The sequence below is a fragment of the Oryx dammah genome, unplaced genomic scaffold, assembly GCF_014754425.2.
Source record: "Oryx dammah isolate SB20612 unplaced genomic scaffold, SCBI_Odam_1.1 HiC_scaffold_10, whole genome shotgun sequence".
NCBI lineage: Eukaryota > Metazoa > Chordata > Mammalia > Artiodactyla > Bovidae > Oryx > Oryx dammah.
In genome coordinates, this window is record NW_024070194.1 from 51,240,046 (window position 1) to 51,257,879 (window position 17,834).

At 36.8% G+C, this 17,834-nt stretch overlaps 1 protein-coding gene across 2 annotated transcripts in view; it reads right to left on the minus strand.

Annotated features, from left to right (window-relative positions):
* Positions 1-17,834, minus strand: part of STAM (signal transducing adaptor molecule) — a 55,037-nt gene that overhangs the window by 13,850 nt on the left and 23,353 nt on the right. For both annotated transcript variants that reach the window (XM_040248089.1, XM_040248090.1), the window contains 6 exons: positions 12,052-12,127; positions 11,875-11,970; positions 10,251-10,397; positions 6,051-6,141; positions 1,790-1,982; positions 193-287 (listed from right to left, as the gene is read on the minus strand). In XM_040248089.1, the coding sequence (XP_040104023.1) occupies positions 193-287; positions 1,790-1,982; positions 6,051-6,141; positions 10,251-10,397; positions 11,875-11,970; positions 12,052-12,127 (698 nt within the window). The remainder of the gene's footprint in view (positions 1-192; positions 288-1,789; positions 1,983-6,050; positions 6,142-10,250; positions 10,398-11,874; positions 11,971-12,051; positions 12,128-17,834) is intronic.

Genomic DNA, 17,834 nt, shown 5'->3' on the forward strand with positions numbered 1-17,834 from the left:
TGCAATGACAGATAAATACACACACACACATTTTTTTTCCTAAATAAAAGTCTACAGCCTGATAAACTGACTGGGGAACTGTATTTTTAATAAACACCTTGGAGGCTCTAACATTTGAGAATTCTTGCTCCAGAAAGCTGAATTTTAGAGAATTAAGGATTACTGTCCAGTGACAGACCAGAAAATACTTACTCATTTCAGGTTCAACAGTGAGATCTGCAGTCACAAAATTTGAGGGGAAGAGCCCCATGCCTTGATGGGTTTCCCCTTTCCACCAGTTGGGGTCACTAAGAGGAACAAAAAAAAGAAAGCTATACTATAACAAAGAATTCTTATTGTTAGTTATCTTTACCTTTTATGGTGTTTAACTTATATCATTACCAGATGTGAAGCCTACAAGAATCCAATCAAGGAGGAAATGAATGTAGCATTATTACAAATCCAAGATGAAGTCTCAGAGAAGACATGAGACTCTAAACACGGTTCTTTCTCATATTTCAGAAGGCTAGTAAATGCTCTGAGGATCTAATATAAGGCTCTCAACTCTCTCCCCCGTGAAAGACGGATTCCCAGCCTTAACTGTCAACTTCAGGACTTGTCTGGTGGTCCAGTGGTTAAGAATCTGCCTGCCAACGCAGGGGACATGGTTTCAGTCCCTGGTCCGGGAAGATCCCACGTGCAGCAGGGCAACTAAGTCCACATGCTGCACTATGAAGCCTGAGCTCTAGAGCCCATGCTCCACAAGAAAAGCCAACACCGTGAAAAGCCCACATGCCACAACTACAGTAGCCAGACCCTGCTCGTTGCAACTAGAGAAAGCCCATGCACAGCAATGAAGACCCAGCACAGCTACAAATAAAAATAAATATTTTCTTTAAAAACTGTCAACTTCAGGTGGTTAACAGGCTCCAGCCTAACAATCTTTTGTAACAAGATAGATGGTAGACTCTGAATCCAGACCTCCATTCCTGAATCAGTGTTCTTTGTAGCACACATTAGCATATTGTCCATCCACAAGAGAACACACATGATAGTAACATCACTAGGAGCACAAAATGTTCACAAGGAACACAATCCCCAGTGCATCCCCATGCTCACAACTGGATCCCAAATGCCTAGGATAAGGAAAGCTAGCCAGCACTCAAGAAAGGTTTTTAGAATGAATGAATGATCAAGGTTTCATGCAACTTCCAAATAACCAGCTCAAACTACTTCATTTTCTTTCACTCAAGAAAACATATTAGTACACAAGTTTGATCCTACAGAAATAATCTTAGATCTATTTGAATTAATCTTCAAAAACCACTTGCAAAAAATTTTAGCACTTCATTATGAGTAACAATCACCAGTAGTCATTTTCAAGTAAACATACAACTGTGGTAAAAAAAAGAGATGCATTGTATCATCTCCCTGATGATATAAATTAATTCAATATATTATATATTTCTTATAAATTCCATAAATGCATATATATTTAGTGTATTTTCTAAAATCTTAGCTTTTTTACTAATTTAACAGTGTAGTATTAGATAGAACCAAAAATGAATAAACTAGGCCTCCAAAACAAACAGAAAGTATTTAAGTGATAGATGAGAAAAAAATTAAACTATAAAATACAAATCCCAACAGTATGACACAAACAAAGCAACCAACTGTCTGTCCTACAGAGAAAATACCTGAGTCAATATTTGATTTTATTACGTTTGATAAGGCAGTCAGCAGGAATAAATGAAAGACAGAATATATTATGTATCTTCAAGTGAATATTCAACTTAATAATAACCATCACCTGTCATCAAGAACTGTAATAATTTCTCCAGCTTTAAAAGTCAGTTCATTATCTTCAGCAGCTTCAAAGTCGTATATAGCACGAACTTTCCGGCCTTCATGTTGATGGTTAGTTAAGAGGTTGGATGTGCTTGGATACAAAGTGGAAAGGGTGGTTGACTGCTGTCTTTGTTCCTTCAGGGACAACTCAATGGCTGGAAAATAATGAGTTAAAAAAAAAAAAAAGACCCAAAATGTTAATATACCCAACAATTCTAAGTACAAAAAAGTATCTGAGGGTAAAAAATATTCTTTCAATAATGTAGTGGGAAGCTAGAACATATCCTGATATAATAACAGTGAGCAAAAATAATGACATCGATTGTATTCATTCATTCACAGCTGAAAGCTTAAAAAATAAATAAGCTAACAGAACAACTGAAGAGCATGATGGCTTATTTTTACTGAACAGGTACAGTTTAAAATATTCTGGGTAATAAAGTGATATAAACTCAAATCTGTTTTTTAAATTTATCTACAGATATTTTATATTTTCTTTCATCTTCTCAGTTTATTTCTAATAGCTTAAATTTACCAAATAATAATCAAAATCACTTTGGAAGTCAAAAGTCCCAAGCTGGAGTCCTTCACTGGGAGCTCATTAAACAGAAGTCTTAAAGATAGCATTTGAGAGCCTGTGTTTTATTGTTCCAGAGGTCACTCTCAGGTAAGCAATCTAAGAACTGGAATTCGGAAACAAATGCAGTGAAGTCTCACCTAACTAACATTCCAAATAAATCTTAAATGTGTCTGCTCTATCTCCTCCCCAGTGCAGGCCATCACCACTTCACTCAGGCTTTGTAACGTAATCTTAATGAATTGACTACACCATTTTCAATTCAATACATAATCCCTTCTTCTCTGCTACCTCTGTTCCAAATTAATAAGAGACCAGATGAGAAAATAAAACTTTAAAATTAACATAAGAAAAAATAGGAAATCAGGATCCTGGGAGAGAGGAAAATATGTTAAGACATTAAAAAAAAAATTGTAAAAAGAAAAGCAAAAATTTTGACTACATAAAAAATTTAAAACTTGTTTAATACAACATGCCATTATCAAAGTTAAACTATAAGCCAAAACCCAAGAGTAGACATCTACAACAGATATAACTGAGAGAGTCATTTCCTAGGCAGGCTGATAAGAAGTCTAGGGGTCCCCAAGGAGAGAGGGGTCTGGAATTCTCAAGGAGGAAGAAAGGACAAACTTTTTTTCCTTCTCTACATTCCTTAGGATTATATAACAACAATGTATTATGCCTGAGGACAGTCTCTGGATTAAACCTTCTGGCTAATTCTGTAAATTATGGGAGTAGACCTGCTCTTTACAAGGATTATATAACAACAATGTATTCTGCCTGAGGACGGTCTCTGGATTAAACCTTCTGGCTAATTCTGTTATCTTAAAATGTAAATTATGGGAGTAGGTCTGGTGAGGTCTTTACAACCTCCAGACATTCTTTGGATTCACTGGAGAGTATATAACTTCATTGCTAATACTAACAAGAGGGTACTCTTTCTGCCCCCTTCTGATGCATATGTCAGAAGCTTTCTACTATCTCCTTTATACTTTAATAACTTTATTACACAAAAGCTCTGAGCGATCAAGCCTCGTCTCTGGCCCCGGATTGAATTCTTCTCTTCTGGGGCCAAGAATCCCGGCGTCGTGATTCAACAACAACCTTTCATAACAAGCAAAGGTTGATATCCAAAATAAAAACTATATATACAGTATTACTACGAAAAAAATATAGAAAAAAAAAAACAATCAAAGCAGCTAATAAACATACAAAAAAGGACTGAACCTCATTCAGTTCAGTTCAGTCGCTCAGTCGTGTCTGACTCTCTGCGACCCCATGAACTGCAGCACGCCAGGCCTCCCTGTCCATCACCATCTCCCAGAGTTCACTCAGACTCATGTCCATCGAGTCCGTGACACCATCCAGCCATCTCATCCTCGGTCGTCCCTATCTCCTCCTGACCCCAATCCCTCCCAGCATCAGAGTCTTTTCCAATGAGTCAACTCTTCGCATGAGGTGGCCAAAGTACTGGAGTTTAAGCTTTAGCAATATTCCTTCCAAAGAAATCCCAGGGTTGATCTCCTTCACAATGGATTGGTTGGATCTCCTTGCAGTCCAAGGGAATCTTAAGAGTCTTCTCCAACACCACACTTCAAAAGCATCAATTCTTTGGTGCTCAGCCTTCTTCACAGTCCAACTCTCACATCCATACATGACCACTGGAAAAACCATAGCCTTGACTAGACGGAGCTTAGTCGGCAAAGTAATGTCTCTGCTTTTCAATATGCTATCTAGGTTGGTCATAACTTTTCTTCCAAGGAGTAAGTGTCTTTTCATTTCATGGCTGCAGTCACCATCTGCAGTGATTTTGGAGCCCCAAAAAATAAAGCCTGACACTGTTTACACTGTTTCCCCATCTATTTCCCATGAAGTGATGGGACCGGATGCCATGATCTTCGTTTTCTGAATGTTGAGCTTTAGGCCAACTTTTTCACTCTCCTCTTTCACTTTCATCAAGAGGCTTTTTAGTTCCTCTTCACTTTCTGCAATAAGGGTGGTGTCATCTGCATATCTGAGGTTATTGATATTTCTCCCAGCAATCTTGATTCCAGCTTGTGTTTCTTCCAGTCCAGCGTTTCTCATGATGTACTCTGCATAGAAGTTAAATAAGCACGGTGACAATATACAGCCTTGACGTACTCCTTTTCCTATTTGGAACCAGTCTGTTGTTCCATGTCCAGTTCTAACTGTTGATTCCTGACCTGCATACAGATTTCTCAAGAGGCAGGTTAGGTGGTCTGGTATTCCCATCTCTCTCAGAATTTTCCACAGTTTACTGTGATCCACACACTCAAAGGCTTTGGCATAGTCAATAAAGCAGAAATAGATGTTTTTCTGGAACTCTCTTGCTTTTTCCATGATCCAGCGGATGTTAGCAATTTGATCTCTGGTTCCTCTGCCTCTTCTAAAACCAGCTTGAACATCTGGAAGTTCACGGTTCACGTATTGCTTAAGTCTGGCTTGGAGAATTTTGAGCATTACTTTACTAGCATGTGAGATGAGTGCAATTGTGCGGTAGTTTGAGCATTCTTTGGCATTGCCTTTCTTTGGGATTGGAATGAAAACTGACCTTTTCCAGTCCTGTGGCCACTGCTGAGTTTTCCACATTTGCTGGCATACTGAGTGCAGCACTTTCACAGCATCATCTTTCAGGATTTGAAACAGCTCAACTGGAATTCCATCACCTCCACTAGCTTCGTTCGCAGTGATGCTTTCTAAGGCCCACTTGACTTCACATTCCAAGATGTCTGGCTCTAGATTAGTGATCACACCATCATGATTATCTGGGTCGTGAAGATCTTTTTTGTACAGTTCTTCCGTGTATCCTTGCCACCTCTTCTTAATATCTTCTGCTTCTGTTAGGTCCATACCATTTCTGTCCTTTATCAAGCCCATCTTTAATGAGGTATCATTTCAAACCCGTCAGATTCACAAAAATTACTCTTTGACGATACCAAATGTCATCATGAGACTAGAAATAATAAGTGAATAAGAGCTTTCATACACTGCAGATTGGAAAGCTACAACTAGTAGCAAAGTTGAAGATGTACCTACTCCATAAGCCAACAATACCACAAAATGATCTTTCACACGCACACACACACTGAAGAACATGAAAAAGGATACTCAATGCTGCAAATGTGTTATAGTAAAAGAAATCAGAAAATCCAGATGTCCATCAGTAGGAAGGAAGATAGACTAAAGCAGGTGCCTATTAGAACCTAAAGCAGGTGCTAATACTGGAATATTATACAGCAGTTAAAACAAATGAACTTGACATAAATACCTCATTATAAATAGATCTCAAACAATGCATGAAAAAAAACCAGTTGCAGATAGTATGTAGAGTACAGTATTTACGAAAAAAGAATTTGCTGGAAACAAACAAGTATTTGATATTATTTATAGGTACACAGATAGTATAGTAAAAATATTATAGAAACAAGACTGAACAGACATACATGACGGTAGCTTGGAAGAGGAGAGGAAAGAAGTGATACTGAAGAGAGGAACAGAGGAGAACATAGCAGATTTCAGCTTTGGCTGTGAACTCCTATTTCCTTTATTTTTAAACATCTCAGGGGAAAAAAATATTAACTAAGAGACCTATCGTCTTCCCCAGGTCAGACCTTAAAAAACGTACCTTTCGCTAAATCTTCCTCTTCTTTTTTGTTAGCTGCAGTACCAGGATCCTTGGCTACAAGAGCTGGGCTTGCTTTCGCTTGTTCTGCAGCCTAACCCAGAAAAAAAAAAAAAAAAAGATATTTGAAAGCTGTTCTCAAATTTTCCTACTCCAATTAATCTAAGAACTCACAAGACCCCTCCTTGAATCAATCCACCAGACTTCTGAACAAGAAAGAAATCCAACGGGGAGAAGTCTCCACTTTGAAAGCTGAGGCAGGACTGGAGCAAACAGACTGCGCATTCATTTCTTAGGCATGACAGAACAACCACACTTTGCCAGATGTGAGTGAGAAGGTGACACTAAAGGCAGCCAGTATGCAAACCAGCAAACACGGGCGAGAGGAGATCTCAACATTTGTGGAAAATTTTACAACCAGAAAACGGGGTGCGAGGGGAAAGGAGATGACTACTTTTAAAACATCTAGACAAGAGTTATAGTTTGTTGTTTCCTTCCAGCTCAGAAGTCAGGAATCCAGATTTCTATATAATAATATAAATGCTCATAAGATTATACTATTTTTTAAACTAAAATGCCAGTAGTCAATGTTGACAATATATTATTGTCCATCTTAAACATATTTTGTAAATAAAGTACTGGACAAGTAAACAAACACACATTGATTCATGCTTATGGTGGCCATTGAGGAGAACTAGACTTCAGCCTCATTTTTCAACCATTCCATCATTTACCAGAACTGCTGGCATGCACGCACACACACACACTTTGACACCTCTGACACACACTTGCTTCTACTCATAACGTCTTCCCCTCTAGCTCCTTTTATTCCATGCACATTTTTTCCTACTAAGTTTCAACCCACAAGTCAGGGAACAGCTAAAATATCACTTTCTCAGTGAAACATTCCTAAACCCTCTAAGTAAGCATCCCCTCCTTTGCGTTCCTCTGATTTTCAACAAGGTCCTATGACATGGTTAGTTAAGAAGGCAGGCTGTGGAGTCAGGCCAATGTGGCGTACGTCCCAGATGTACCACTTTCTAATGCATGAACCTGGAGCCCATAAGCCTTCTTGTGTCTCAAGTTCCTCCTCTACAGAATGAGGCTGCTTATATGTCTATTTCATAACCAGGATGTGTGTTCCTTGAGGGCTGTTGTGGCAGTTTAGTCGCCAAGTCGTATTTAACTCTTTGTGACCCCATGGATTGTAGCCCACCAGGCTCCGCTGTCCATTGGATTTTCCAGGCAAGAATACTGGAGTGGCTTGCCATTTCCTTCTCCAGGGGATCTTCTCCACCCAGGTATCAAACACGGGTCTCCTACATTGTAAGCATATCCTTTACCAACTGAGCTACCAGGGAGACTCCTTGAGGGTATATGGCCCTAAGTATTATAAGCAATGATCGCTGACTAAATGAAAGGCAAAATATTCAACCTTATAGTAAATACAGTCTTCACATAATATATTTTATAATGTCAAACAAATGCACGAGGCATTTATTTTTAGCAAAGCTGATAAGAAAAGAGCTTTTGGACTCACTGAATAGAACATTAAGTATTTTCAATCTGACCCACCTCTAGCTGTAACCTTCCCTGTATAAACATGTTTTATTATCACACACCTCTTAACACTGAAGGTATGCTTCATCAGAGAGAACCTTTTTCATTATATATGCTTTTTGTTTCACAATTTAGTGAATTTCACAAAATAGACATATAGATCTTTTGTGGTCTGTGAAGGGATCTCTATTGGTCAAGAAGGAAGCACAGAACTGAGCTATATTAAGCTCTACATTCCTGAACTGCTCTCTTTTCAAAGTTCCTTTCTATCATCAGGTTCCAAGTATAGCAATGTTACTTGTCTTATTAACCAGTCAAACGCAGCAGCAGGCCAGCATCACTGCTCCCTCGAGGTCAAAAGTCAGTGCTATGAGAGAACCACAGCAACAAGAGTCAGGTGACTCAGGCAGACTTTTCCTAATATTTTTACATTATTTTTTTCTGTACCTGGATGAAACAACATACTTAAAAAAAAAATCCTCATGTTTCCAGAGGCTTTTGTTAAATATGCTAACAAATATCTAGTCTGACTAAAATGTAAGCATAAGCAACTAAGTGGCTATAAAATTTGTAGGGACTTCTGCAGTTGATTCCAGATGACAGATTTTTTTTTTTTAATTAAACAAGGAGCTCTTTACAAACAGGATTTTCAATGACAAACAAGCTCTTCAGAAACTACTACTAAAAAAAAAAACAAGAAAACACCATTCTACCTCATCATAGTTTATATGCATTTTACGTATTTCCTGTGGGTGAAACACAGCAGCTATAACAGAATGAGCTTTCACATACTTTATAACATCTACATGAAAAAAAGAAAAGTCACTCTTTCCTACTGCTAATCTACATCTTGAATCTTCTGAACAAGACAGGAATCCCATGTCTACACCCATCAGTACGTAAGCACTCTTCCCAGTGTTCACTCCACTTCTTATCCTTCAAATCCTAGTCTGACAGACACATATCTACTAACCTCAGTAGCAAACAGAAGGCAGGATCGTGTAGTGGAAAGAACACTGGACTGAGTTGGAAGGCCTGTTCCAGCTCTGTCAACCACTAGCTGTGGCCCTGGGCAAGTCACTTAATCATTCTGGGGCTCAGTACCCTCATCTGTAAAATGAGGGGATTAGATTAGAGGATCACTAGAGTGGCTCTCACAACTACCTGAGACTCGAGGTTAACCCAGCAAAGCTATGGATCAATCAGTTCATTAACTCTCCTTCCTTCTCTTAGAGGAATGCAGTTTTCACTTGCACTGAAAGTCGTCCTTAAGAGCAGTGCTGCTCACGCTTTAATGTGCACAGAGTCACTGGGATCTTATTAAAATGGAGCTAATGAATCCACTGCTTGGTGTGGCATGTTTCCACACATGAGTGAGATGACAGTTCTAACAAGCTTGTAGGTGATGATGACTACTGATGGTCCACGAACTACACTGTGAGCATCAGGCTCCAGAACAGGTTCTCAGGGTACAGAAACTGATATTCCACCAAGTAGCTACACTCTTCCATTCTCCATAGTGAGTATAGTCTTTGATCATTAAACGCTGCTTCTGTTGTCATTTTATTATACCATATCTTGGATTATTCTGCATAAAATTATTCCTTAACTACAGAGATTTAGAAATTATACTGAGTAGTAAAAATGAGCTATCAATTATGAGTGACTATTTCACAAGACATAATTTATCATTGTAAAATTAGTCATAAGCTAATTTTCTTTCAAGTAAGAAGAAAAATATCCTTTTCTTCTTTCATTTCCAAAATATATTTCTGGATCTTCACATCTCAAGACTACTTAGATAAATCAGATGCCTTAGGAAGAAAGTCTAGATAAATCACTTCATAATTCCCTTGAAATGGCCAAAACTCTGAATGCAAGCCCTTCACAACTAAGCATTTTCCACTCCTGTTATCACATCACTCATTACATTCCACCCCAAGCAGTATAGTGGGGAAAGACAATACAGTAAGTTACCAGACATTTTAAGCCTGCTTAGTCAGGTGGGCATCTTAAATAACAGTTACCCAGAAAAGAAAAAGAATAAAAAACATCCCCTTTCATTTTTTTTTCCTGTATGACATAGGTTAGAGATTGAGCCTGTTACATAAATAATTTTTAAGGCAAATTAAGCCTTTCAGTCAATCATATTTATTAGGAAGAAGAAAGAAGACTTCTGTGCTGGTCAGTTCTTATTAACAGGAAAGACATTTTATGTGTTTCCCCTTCTAATGAGCTCTTTATATCTCCCTCCCATTTTAATACAGGTGCTCATAAATTTCATAGTCCAAATAACCTCTAACACATCCTTAAAATTTAAGGAAACCTTATTTTACAGCTGTCAGTTCTAACTAATAAACCAATTTGCTCTGTATCATTAAAATTATATTTAAAAAAAACCTTAAACAACAAAACAGTTAATTCATTTAAAAAGAAGAAACATTAGGGAAATGGAAATTGGAAAACATTAGCAATCCACTATATATTCTTTTTTGGCACCTTTATATGCAAGATTATTATTATTAATAAAATTCCTCTGAAGTATTAACAACTTCCTGGGTTTGTAAGAAAAAAAGAAAAACTCAAACAAACACGGTTAACTTCAGAAACAAACTGTAACATACACAAATGTCTATAAAATACCTGAGAGCCAATAGCTGGAAATGTAACACCCTGTTCTTTCAGGTTCTTAATCATTGCTGATATTAGACTAAGCTGTGGATCATTCTTGAATTCATCCGTCCATTCAACCATAAGAGCCTTCAATTTTTCACACACTTTAGGATGACCCTGAAAAACAGAGAAAAAAATTTAACAAAAAAGTACTTTGTGTTTAATGATTTAATACCGTATTTCAGATCTCTTTTTAAATCATAAATTATCCCTAGCTTTAGGCGACACATAAGAAAACACAGATGGTTACTGGAAATAAGCTACTTTTATTTTCATACTATGGAAAAAAAATAGATGATACCATCACATACACCACATCAAATCAAAACATTAGATATAGAGTTACTTATTTTGGAGATCAGAAAGATAGGACTCTTCAGAGTATTTTACGACTAAGAGTATTTCAGAGTATTTTACTCATATTTTACTGCATATGAAGAAGACAGGAAAATCTATTTTCTTTTTTTCAGATCAATAAAAAAAATAAGTTGGAAAAGAGAATAAATAATACAGTTCTCTTATTTCTAATTCCTGATTTTTTAGATGCATGACTGTATTTTCCTCCAATTACTTAATTATCTGAGGCCTGGCCTGAGGCCCACTACTGCCCATATTCCTGGAAACATCATTTCTTCAAAACAGCATCTCCCTCTTAAGTATAAAACCAATAAGTTCACTATAAAATATATGTAAAATAAAGTGAAGTTCTTTCTCTTATATGCAACTGCTTTTCACTGTAGTTGTTTATATTACTAAGTACTAAGTATACATCTTCAATTAAAGAAAATATTATATTAGAATCTCTTCATAAATAGCTGTACATTTTGAATGGACATTCAAGACATCAAAAGAATGGTAAGGAATTAGTAAAAAAAAAAAAAAAAAAAACCTAAATACAGTATAACTAAATAACTGAATAAAGTAGCACAGGAAGAAATTATCACATAACCACAATGTATTAAAAGAAGTCCAGAATTTTAAATTATCTCACTTCTTTACTGTTTCCTACTAAAATTTGGAAATGCTCATTTTTCCCAAAAAAACAAGAAGCATTTCCCCTCTTAACATTAGAAATAGTATTTCTTAATAATTACTCCACCCACCACCAAGAAAGGCCAGAGAATGCATGAATTTTTACTGGGAAAACTTAGATATTACTTGGTAATTAAATTTTTTAAATTCCTTCAATTGCTGGATTTAAATGCCTTACATTTTGTTAAGCAGATGACCTCTGTGACTAAAAAAGCACAGTAAGAACTGTGCCCAGAGTAAACTGGTACGTTTTAATCAGATAAAAAAATGCACATATTTTTCATCAGAAGAAAGGACTGATGAAGAAAAAAGGTTAAATGTATCCTAAGTTGGCTTCACCAAAACCAACTCTCCAAGTTATATAAATACGTAGTCTCCTCAGCAAACCTAACATGGACTTATACATAGGATAGACATAGCCTAGAAAGAGCTAAAAAAAAAACAACACCACAGACTAGTCCTTTGTGATTTAAAAATGTGAAGAATTGAACAATAAAATACATGTAAAATACATGAAGAAAGAAGACAGTCTTAATTCACTTCTGGAAGTAATGCTCTTTACCTTGTTTAATACGTTGCTTACTTCACTAGCAAAATCTCTCGAACATACTTCTAAGTGAAAAATTTTGCCACAGTTTGATACACATGCTCCTAGAAGCTAAAAGGATAAAACCAGAAGTTAAAAGGGCTTGATTTTGGCAGACAATTTTGCTGTAGATCTTAAAACGAAATCACTCACAGTGAGAGCCTGCATAGCCACATGAGGATCTTTATGGTTTACCCTCTTCATAATAGACCGAAGACAATCTTTAGGTCTAAAAAATGAAAAGTGTAACAATTAGTTGTATATTCCGCTTCCCCCTCCCACCGTAACTATAAAAGGCAATAAGCTGTGATATAAAATGGGAGAACCTGGTAGAGAATTTTAATTTTTATTAATGACACAATTGAAAAACTGTACACTAAAAAGTTCCTTCAAAATTTTCAACAAAATTAACAGGCTCTATCCTTAGCAATTATAGACTAGGCATTTGGGGCAAATTCTGGTTGAAAGGTTTTGAAAATAAAATGACAGATCAAGAGTTTTACTTCTAGTCATGATAGAATAAGTGGAACTCCTGTTGTAAATAATAAGAAAACTGGAAAAATATATTTAAAATACACTTGAGACGTTAGGCCACAGGTAGCATGGAATGATGATCTGTAAGAAAGAATACAAAACAGATAAACCAAACATTTGCTTCAACTTTCTACACAGGTGCACTGCAGATACTGCAACAGGCTTTCTGTCTACAGGCAGTTCTGGGTCTCAGTGCAGACAAGGTGACCCCAGGAAGACAATGGTGATCTCACTAAGTTGAGGGGACAGAAATTAGGATTTTAGCAGGCTAATTTTTGCACTTTTGAAAAGCATGTTGACAAACACAAAATTATCACTTCAAAGTATGGCAGAGGCCAAATATAAAAAGGATTATCTGAATACTAAAATTGAAATTATTAAAAAAATAATGATCCAAAGGTGATTCAGCACTATGAGTAAAACTTTCTAGAAAATAATTCCCAATACTTGCTTTACCACCAAGGTTTAAATGAAATTTCTCATGTACTGTTCATAAATCACATTTAAAAAAAAAAAGAATCTAAACTGCAGGGACTTGTGGAAAGGAGGATGGAGAAAGACACTTTGAAATGGATCTTGTACTTTTTATTTCACTCATTTCTATACTGCTGAAACATTTTGCCACAGCCAATTTTAAAAACCAAAGCAAAGTAAAGTTTGCTACGGCAGCCATAAAAAGGATAATGCCAAACAGGAAAGTGAACTAGAATGCTTGAGTCCTGATAAACACTTCATATATGCTAACAAAGCAATATCTTTTTAGATACATTAAGCTAAAAAAATAATCCATTCAGAGTTGTATATAAAACTGGTGCTATTAAACAACAGAAGTGACCCACAAAACACTAGTATTAACTACCTCATTCTGTTCCGTGTTTTTTTAAGTCATCTTTTCAGTATTTCCACAAGATAATAAGTAAAATACAGAAGTGAAACTGAAGTATATGTATACACATACCATTATTAAATTTTACTATGCAACAAAAAATTATGGCTAAAATATTGTTTTCAAAAAGGCATAAGAGTTATAAGCGATTCTATATGTATACTTATAGCTGATTCATGATTTTGAACACAGCAGAAACACAACACTGTAAAACAATTATCCTCCCATTAAAAAAATATCCTATGAAAAACCATAAAAAAGAAAAGAAAAAAAAGTTATAAGTGAATTTAAAGTAGGCATCCCCTGGTTATTATCCTCTCGATGATAAATGAACGTGGACTACAAACACAGCACCTGTACAATTTATCACGTATACACGTGCCCCTCTGAGAGTGAAAGGCGGTGCTAACCAGGCATAATGTATGCACAGAGTGGAACTACGCAAGGCAAACTGGATGCGTGTCACCTCAGCCAAAATTATATTCATCCAAACATTATCTTTTTATGCATAGATCTCGGACATGTAGTTCATACGAGAGTGAGAGAAAAAGGCAGTACGTGCATCAAGTTGTGGCTTCTAATGTCTTTTCCTTAAATCCTAGGCCAGGTAAGAAAACAGGCCTTTCACAAATGGACATGGCTGCCTCAGCATGTGTCAGTTCTGGTGAACTAAAGCATCAAAGTCAGTTTCTTTATTCACAACATTACTCCAATCCACCTCAACATACTACACTGTGGGCTTCAGAGAAAAGACAGATTTAGGAGGGGGTCCCTGTCTATCCTCTTCCCCCACACCACTCTCATCATTTAGGTTCTATGCCTACAACATGGCCGATGCTCAAGAAAAAGTCACTGAGCCAAATGGGACAAACACTACTTTTCACTGTTATACAATAGTTACTATTTTGAATAACTAAATAATCTTCACTATGAAGCTCTATTTGTTACCAACTTCTGCATCTTCCACTGAGTTTGCTTCCCATGTGGAAAATGTACATGCTCTCACAAAATTTATTTCTGAAACTTGCATGGTAAGGGAAAAATGCACAATAACAAGTGTGGTGAGAAGCACAGGATGTGAAGAAAGAGACTGATGGTACATACAGATGAAGTATTTTATAAAAATGCCTGCTAAGATAAAATCTGCACGTGCCTTTAGAGGGGACTACCACCAGATTCCACCACCAATCAGTTAAATCCTGATGTCTCTCAAAACCCTTCCCCAAACCCCATTTTCGTATTTTAAAGCAATCTGTAAGACTCATCCACACTTTTCCTTACCTTGGGGTGGAAAAACAAAAAGACAGGAGGGGTCAAGGATACAGACGAGAACAAGGAAAGAACTCTCCCTCACCTTTTCTGGACCCAAATAGTGCTCTTAACTTAGATGTGATAAATGGCCACAGCGTAAATCACACCACTGTAAAATGTAAAGGAAGCATATTGTCTCCTGGGTTTCCAAAGTCAGGGTATAAGGCAAACATGGTGGTTAATCAATTTTCCTTGCTAGGGAGTTCCTCTTGGAACTCATAACCTGCCATCTCTCAAGTATGCTCTATACGGGCAATTTCTCAATTACTGAAGCAAAACTGCTAAGCGAAGAAGATGGCTGGTATATGTAGGGCCATGTTTAAAATATGAATACCCTGAACAATTACACTCAGTGTGGGGAGATATTCACACTCTGCAAGAGAAACGGGAACTGAAATTCTGAGACAGCACACAGAGTTCACTCGGTGGACAGCAGACCAAGTTTTCAGGAAAAATAAAGTGGAGGGGGCTGCAAAAGAACACAGTTAAGTTCCGGAAGCTAAACACGCATGCGATGCAACTCACAGGATCAAAGAAAATGAAAACTAATTTTGCATTCCTGCAATTCTCTTTTCAAAGGACAATGAAATTTCAAATCTCTTTGAATAGCCCTGAGTACATTTCCAAAACTGTCACATTACTTATAAATATCTATCTACTTGTAGGTATGTTGCTGTACAGTTATGACAGTTAAACAGCTCAACATTTGTCCCTGGTTACCAATTAGTGAGATTACCTGAAAAGGTCTTTCTATTAATATATAAAGAGAAAGACAAAAATATTCAATTTTGCTGGATAAAAGGAGTCAAGATTTATGAGTTCTTACACTCTGTACAACTTTTTAGAAGTCTCTTATTTCAAATAAGTCTCATCTCTACATCTCAGATGAAAAGTACTTTTGTACCATAAAGATATCAGGTTCAACTGTAATAAGATTTTATATGCTTGAGGAAATTATTACCATTCAAAGAGCAGTGAATTTAAATTCTAATTACTGCATCTATTACTAAACCAATGACTTCAGATCAATCAACTTTTCAAAATGAGAATACCACCTCTATTATTCCCCTCATGGGGCCTGACAGAAGAACAATAGGGCATTTCCCTTAAAGTATTGTAAATATAAAAGAAAAACAGTTAAAAAAAAAAAAGTAACAGTAATAACAATCCATAGTACAACTCACAAATGTGCTTGCATGGTTAACCTCTCATCACCTTTGAGGCAGGACTGAAAAGGTACAGAGCTACTAGCTGTGTGTTTCTAAATAGGGGCAGAAAAATTCTTGTGATGTAAGACTATCTGGCGTATCACATCTCTGGCCCCTGCCTAATCGATGTCAGTAGTAACCTCCTGTCATCGTGAGAACCAAAACCATTCCTAACAGAGCGACACCACTGGGCTGAGAACCACTGCTAGACAAAAGCGGCACTGTGATTCAGGAGAAAGAGATGTAAGGCCTGACAGACCTCATCTGTAAAAGGGGACTCAACACTTCCTGTTCAGTATGTTATTACGTTACTCCCAGAATCGTGCCAGCGACTTAGAGACACTCAATGTGAGTTCTAGAAAGCACAAACGTGTCCTATTCTTCTACTGAGTTTTACTTTTACAGCTTTAGCTTTCAAAGCTATTTTACAGTGATTTAAACTTTACATTTTCACTTTATATGCTATAAAAAGTACTTTACTACAAACTATAATTTAAGGATATTGTAGAGTCGGGAGGGAATATATGTGTGCATACTTTTACAGGTCTTAGTACCTAGCAGGCATACATTGAAAGAGATAAGAACTCTAATCTTTGCTGATCAAAGTAAAAAAAACTTAACAGATAAGATAAACCCACCTGGAATACTAAAGGAAGTCTAATTTAGAGGATGACTTTCAAAAGCATAAAGGCATTACATTAACAATAAAAGAAGTTTAATATAAAATACAAAAGAAATCTGAACTGAAATGAATAATATCTGTATATTCAATGTCATATTCAAAGTGCATAAATGATTTGTAATATACATTACATAAAACACAGTCTACACAGCACAAGGGGAAAAGGGCAAAACACTGAATAGAAATAATCAAATTCTCGATTGTAAGCTTATTAAATAGGTATTTCTTATGAGATGACCAAGAACATGAACACAGTATACAAATTACGTTATTTGGTCAGTGAAAGAACAAGTTCATGTTTGGGAAGGACTTCAGCAGAAACATTGAGGACTAACAGAAATGCAGATAACACTCACTGAATTCTTAAATTTAGTACGATATCTGAGTTTCCCAGATCATATAACACAGAAGTATATATAAGTCAAACAAAACACAAGGTTGTATCATGTATGTGAGAAAGAGGAATCACTAAAAACTTAATAAAATCAGTATGTTGTTTTTCAGTCGCTAGGCTTGCAACCCCATGGACTGCAGCCCTCCAGACTCCTCTGTCCATGGGATTTCCCAGGCAAGAATACTGGAGTGGGTTGCTATTTCCTTCTCCAGGGGATTGTCCTGACCCAGGGATCGAACCTGTGCTTCCTGCACTGGCAGGCAGGTTCTTTACCATCTGAAACACCTAAAAAGCCCATTTTATATACATTACCATGTGTAAAATAGGTAGCTAGTGGGAAGCTGCTGTATAGCACAAGGAGCTCAGCTCAGTGCTCTGTGAAGACCTAGAGGGCTGGGATGAGGAGAGGAGGGAGGCCTGCGAGGGAGGGATGCACATATACATACACCTGATTCACTTCGTTGTATGGCAGAAACTAACACAACATTGCAGAGCAATTTCAAACTCCAACTGAAAAAAAAAAAAAACTGGTACGTCTTACTTAGTTCATTTGACTTTTAAATAACCATGCACCATAGGTACTTGAGGACTCAGCACAAAGAAGTGAGAAAAAACATAAAACTGGTAAAAATAACCTGAGTAAAGAAATCTGACGTCCAATTTGCCTCTACAACTTTCAGACAAGTCACATTAAAATCTCAGTGCTGTAGTTTCCTCATATGTGAAATGATCTCGGGAGTCATGAGGACTCTGTAGATCCTGTTCTACTGAATACATGGTGCTTTAAAAAACCATGTAAAATACAAAAGGAAAATCATTGTCTGGGGCAAGTAAAGATGGAAATATCAGATCTGATCAGACCCACATCCCACTGCCTGGTCAAGGTCTTGGCACCTACAGCTGTTACCAATTTCTCCTGAA